Below are 6,195 nucleotides of genomic sequence, written 5' to 3' on the forward strand. Positions count from 1 at the left end.
GCAGTTATGCACTCTTAAGGGAGTGTAAAACAATACAGTTTTAAAAGGGAAATGTAGAATTAACATCTAAGTTAGAAATTTCATTTCTTAGTTTTTTATATATATATATATATATATATATATATATATATATATATATATATATATTAAACAATGGAGCCGAAGCCTATAACCCCAGCAGTTGGGGATCTACGGCACGAGTATCACACGTTGCAGGCCGGATGAGTCACATGCAGAGTGCCGGAGTGGGCTGGCCTGCATATTATGCTTTGACGGGATTCCATCTCTAAGATATCTCATTATCTGTATGCAAATATTCCAAAATCAGAAGAAAAATTCAAAAGGGAAATCCCTTCTGGCCCCAAGAATTTTGAGTATGAAATACTCATCAAGTCAACTTGGGAATCTTCAACGACAATATTGCAGATGACTTTTAAGGGAAGAGTTTCAAGCCAGCCTTCTACAGCTACCAAACTAACAACTATCTATGAAAGGAGAACAGAGATCCTCTCAGACACACATAGTATAAATAATGACCTGACTCATGTGCTGAGGAGATAGCTCAGTTGGTAAAATGTTTACCATGTGAACATGAGGACCTGAGTTCAATTCCCAGAACCCACATAAAACCCTAAGCAAAGGGGAGCACACATGTAATCCCAGTACTATGTATGTGGAGTCAGCAGGACCCCTAGATCTAACTAGCCATTCTAGCACAGTTGGTAAAGTCTAGGCTATTGAGAGAGCCCAAGCCAATGAGAGACCCTGTCTTTAGAGAGATGGACAGCATTTCTTAGAATAACACCTCTGATTAGTGACTATCCTGCACACATATACACATACACATGTGCCTGTGCACCTGTATACACAAACACACATCTGAAAAAATGACCTACTTCCCTTGTTGTACCTTCCTTGGGAAGTGGCCAAAATATGCACTCCATGAAAACAAAAAGTAAGGCTTCACAGAATCTTCAGAGTGAGGACTCCAGCACAGCAATCCTCAACGAGAACTGGCCACAAAGCACAAGAACAACTTGTGTAGGTTGAAGCCCCTATGACAGAGATGTTGGGGTCATCTGATGTGCTTAAGATTCTTTAATGGCATGTGATACACTAAGGAGAACTTGGCATTGAGTTAGTCAATGCCAAGAAAAGTAAACAGACAGTTGTGAAATCAAGAGAAAAATCAATGAGTTTAGGAAAAGGAAAGCAATCACAGGATGGAGACTGGAGAGCGCAGCTGCAAACAGCAGGTGCTTAGTCATCAGAATCAAACTGCTAAATGCTGAGCTAATCAGAGCTGTTCTATGGATTGGGAATGTGTGGCAGAAAAAAAAATTGAGTCTGTCCATGGGGCAGGAATGAGGGAAAGTTATTATGTCTGTGTCAGTAGTTAACACTTGCAACTGGATAGATGTGTGGTAGTAATAAAGGCATGCACTTGGGGGATAAGAAGACAAGTACCAGATAAATCAATTAGAAGTCCAAGTTGGCTCAGGCTTTATGGAAGACAGTATGAAGATTCCTGAGGAAATTAAAAACAGAACTACTCTATGATCCAACAAGCCTGCTACTACTGGTTGGGCATCCAAAGGAAATCAAAGCCAGGCCTGGTATGTCAGGCCTGTGATCCCAGCTACTATGGAGACTGATGTAGGAGTATCATAAGTTAAAAGACTGTATAGGCTATAAAGCAAGATTAAGGCTGGCCTGGTGACTTGGTGAAAACTTGTCCTATTTTTTTTAAGTAATGGGGGACAGGGAATGGATAAAAGTGCTTACCTCAAAAGCTTGGTAACCTGAGTTCAATCCTGTCCTGTCTTAGGGTAATGAAACCATGACCAAAGCAAGTTGGGAGGAAAGAATTTATTTGGCTAACACTTCCACATCACTGTTCACCACTAAAGGAAGTCAGGACAGGAACTCACACAGGGCTGGAAACTTTAGGCAGGAGCTGATGCAGAGGCCATGGAGGGCTGTTGTTTACTGGTTTGATCAGCCTGCTTTCTTATAGAACTGAGGACTACCATTCACAAAGGGCTCACCCCTCCCCAATCCACTATAATTAAGAAAATGCACTGTGAGCTTATGGAGGTATTTTCTCAAATGAGTTTCCCTCCTCTCAGATGGCTCTAACTTTTGTCAGGTAGCCAGCACAGTGGTAGAACCAGGTGATTTTAAGTGGGCTGATGCAGTGGATGATAAAAACTATCTAGATGGCCACAAATAAAATTACCCACAGCCCAATCTTAGGGTTTTTCTCAATTGAGGCTCCCTCCTCTCTGATGACCCTAGTTTGTGTCAAGTTAACATAAAAATAGCCAACACAAATCCTTAAAACCAATATAATGGCAGAAGGAGAAAACAGTTGTTCTCTGACCTCTACACTTGAGCTATGGCATACATGTGCCTGCACTCACACATTACACTAAGTCCTTTTAAAAAAAGGTAAAGTAAAATACTATTAAAGTAGGCTGGTCCTATCGTTAAACTCCTGTAGCACCAAAAGGAATAAGGGAAATCACGCTGGAGTGTAGAAGAGATAAATGGACTCATACTTACAGAAACAGTACTCACAGAAGCCAAGAGACAGAATCTGGAGTCACCTTACGTACACATGGGTGGATGAATAACAAAGAAAAACGTGATGTGCTCCATAATATAATAGAATATTATTCACCTTTAAAAATGAAATTCTGCCATTTTCAGTAACATAGATGGAATTGGAGGGCTGTATGAGGTAAGTCAGCCACAAAAACTTTGCAGTAAGAGTTTGTATAAGTTGAACATACAATGGATAGTCAGCTTTGTCAGGGTGATGGTAAAAAGATGCAAAACTCTGCTTATAGTCTGAATAGCTCCTGGAAATATGCTTATGTTTGCATGTGAAATGGTCCTTCATTGGTTCATATGCTGGAACCTTTTGGAAAGTGGGGCCTTACTGGAGGAAGTGGCCTTGTTTTTTTATTGCATGTATTTTACCACATTTTCACTATAAACTATGTAAAAGCCAAAGCTAAGAAATAAAAGAAAATCAAGAAATAAATATAACAAAGTCAGAATCTGATTCTTCAATGATAAATCATGATTGTATTATTTGAACCCACCTTTTAAAGTTCATTTGTACTTTTCTGGACAAACTCTGCACTGGTTTGTGCTTATTCTGCACATTTCTGGTTTATATACATAGTTTTAAAAGTCAAACAGTTTTACAGTTAGTTAGGAGAAAAAGCAGCCTCTCGTCCCCCCTCAGAAACTATGGTTTGACATTTTAAAGCTAGTTTAAGATGTGACAACAAATGCAAACCTATGTGTATAAAGCTATCATGATTTATCATTTCTATAAATGAATTAAACATGCTACAGGAATTTCCATTTACCTGTTAATGCTGGATTCTTTGTCTTCCTTTTTGAAGTCATTAGTAGGAAGCGTCAAAGTTTAACTTTGGTAATTTTATTTTTTGTATTTTCTATTTCTCAGCTTTGGCTTTCCCATAGTTTATGATGAAATTTTGGTAAAATGTATGCATTAAAAAAACTTGTAAATGTTTTATGAGAAAACACCAGTTAAAACAGAAAACTTGATGCAGTTATTTATCCAGAGTTTTTCAGATATCTAAATATGGCTATGCTGCAGATTAAAAATATGGATGGTTGGTTAAAATAACAGTTGAAATACCTGTTATCAAGTAGATAAGGGTTAAAATATTTCTAACAAATAGAAAAATAATTGGAAACTAGGTATGGTCTCCTAATTTTTCTTTGAGTGGAATGAAAAAGATGGTGTGGCCCATCTGCTCATAAGGAATTGTCTGTAGATCAATGGTACAGCACCCTGCTTCCCTGTATCCCATCAGAAGCAGTGGCTCTCAAACTAGGCAGTTATCAGTAAATGAATGTAAGTCCTGAGTGATGTTTTTTCTTAGTTATGGAGGTTAATATAAGTGTGTCATTGTTAATCTTGAAATGTATTGCCACAGGCTTCAGGATACTTTGTTGAATGTATTCACATTTCTGCTTTCCCTCTGTGTAGAAACTTACAGAAAGAACAGTTTCTGTGTGGTCGCTAATTAACAGCAATAAAGACAAATTCAAAAACCCCTTCTATACAAAAGAAATCAATCGGGTTTTATATCCAGTTGCCAGTATGCGTCACTTGGAACTGTGGGTGAATTATTACATTCGATGGAATCCCAGGATCAAGCAGCAAGTAAGTGAAACAACTCCCTTGCAGGACTGAATGAATGGCTCCAGCCCAGCTTATATGATGCTATTCTCTCACATTTTGAGGACAAACACAGGAAAGACAAATACTTGCTTTTAAACTAACCCTAATTTAAAATTGTTGTGAATTACTAAACCATGAATTTTGAAGTTAAAAATGTCTCTGTCCAGATGAATGCTGTAATAATGTAAGTAATTTTAAAGCTGTAGAAAGTTTTAAAGTTTTCCTAGGAATGGATTTCCTGTACTCACTTCAAATGCTCATACCTCATTAGAAAACTCTGTACATATTTCCCTGGCATGGTGGTGCACTGTTGTATTTCTAACACTTAGGAAGTGAAAGGCAGGAGAATCAGAAGTTCAAAGCCAGCCTTTGATACATAGAGAATTTGAGGCTTACATGAGACCCTGTCTCAAAAGAAAAAGTTCTCACATCAAAATGATCATCCATCATGACCAAGTAGGCTTCATCCCAGGGATGCAGGGATGATTTAATATAAGGAAATCCATCAACATAATCCACTATATAAACAAACTCAAAGACAAAAAACACATGATCATCTCGTTAGATGCTGAGAAAGCATTTGACAAAATCCAACACCCCTTCATGATAAAAGTCTTGGAAAGATTGGGAATTCAAGGCCCCTACCTAAACATAATAAAGCAATCTACAGCAAACCAGTAGCCAACATCAAAGTAAATGGAGAGAAACTCGAACCAATCCCACTAAAATCTGGGACTAGGCTGCTTGTGGACGTTGTACATCGTGGTGCGGAGCCTAGTGCGCACCACGATGTACAACGTCCACAAGCAGGCCACCAACACATTGGGAAAGGATTTTTACCAATCCTAAATCTGATAGAGGACTAATATCCAATATATACAAAGAGCTCAAGAAGCTGGACTCCAGAAATTCAAATAACCCCATTCAAAAATGGGGTACAGAGCTAAACAAAGAATTCTCAACTGAGGAATACCGAATTGTGTGTATTCCTGTATTCACCTCCTGTAGTGAGGTGAATCCGAATGGCACTTGCTGTACTCCATCCAGTCTGGATGTAGTAGACCTGCTTAAATAAAAGCCAAACAGTTGAAAAGGAACAGGATAACAAATTTTTTTTTGGGGGGGGGAGGACAGATAGTACTTCAATTGGTTGCAATTTAGCAAGTCTCAGTTAAGACCATAGCCCTAGGTGTGTGGGGGAAGGGGCGGCTTGAGAATTACAGAACCACTGTGAGCTCCTTACCAGAAGAGGTCAAGCCAGACTTAACTCTGCCCAGTTAATAAGGATTTTGAGCTTTCTTTATTAATATTGGAATTATTACTAGACCAGTCTAAGNTTGAATTTAGAGTAATTGGTCACAATGGAGGAAGGAGGGGAATTATTATAACTCCTCCTAAAACTGATCTTTATAGGTCAGATTTCACAGTTTTTAATGTTCTTAATTTAAAAGTTAAAAGCTTGAAACAAGGCAGGATGCATGATATCATACTTATTACACGCGTGGAGCTCCATGGCAGTACCTGATGTTTTCGCCATCTTCAGCCACTTTGGACGCCACTTGTGTGTTTCTGTGTGGGCAGAAACACTTTGGACTGGGTTCGTACTGAATAGCTCAAACATCCTGAAAGACGATAGGGCTGCGAAAGGAAAAATGGATGCCCTGTCCATTTGCACTGATCAGAGCATGATTTTTATTAATCAGACTTTCTAAATACAAGGAAGGATTCTAAGCCTGCCTTTGAGTCTCCTTGAAACTCTCTCTGCCGCGCGGTCTGATCATGAGCAGAGATGTGTATCTGGTAGGCGGGTCCGATCGAGTGGGCTGAGACGACGTAGGTGGGTCTGACGGCACTACATTCTGGGAGATCTGGGGAGGTCTTCTCAGTAGCAATTCTGTGTGCCTGTAGGGGGCACAATATAATGTTAGAGGGAGAGTGGTTAGTGGAGGTGGGAGACCCCAACA

The 6,195-nt window shown here is 39.2% G+C and overlaps 1 protein-coding gene across 3 annotated transcripts in view; it reads left to right on the plus strand.

The window, feature by feature from the left end:
* The window catches only part of Mtm1 (myotubularin 1), an 87,744-nt gene that overhangs the window by 68,075 nt on the left and 13,474 nt on the right, over positions 1-6,195 (plus strand). For all 3 annotated transcript variants that reach the window (XM_029534338.1, XM_029534339.1, XM_029534340.1), the window contains one exon: positions 4,037-4,213. In XM_029534338.1, the coding sequence (XP_029390198.1) occupies positions 4,037-4,213 (177 nt within the window). The remainder of the gene's footprint in view (positions 1-4,036; positions 4,214-6,195) is intronic.

The sequence above is a fragment of the Mus pahari genome, chromosome X, assembly GCF_900095145.1.
Source record: "Mus pahari chromosome X, PAHARI_EIJ_v1.1, whole genome shotgun sequence".
Taxonomy (NCBI): Eukaryota; Metazoa; Chordata; class Mammalia; order Rodentia; family Muridae; genus Mus; species Mus pahari.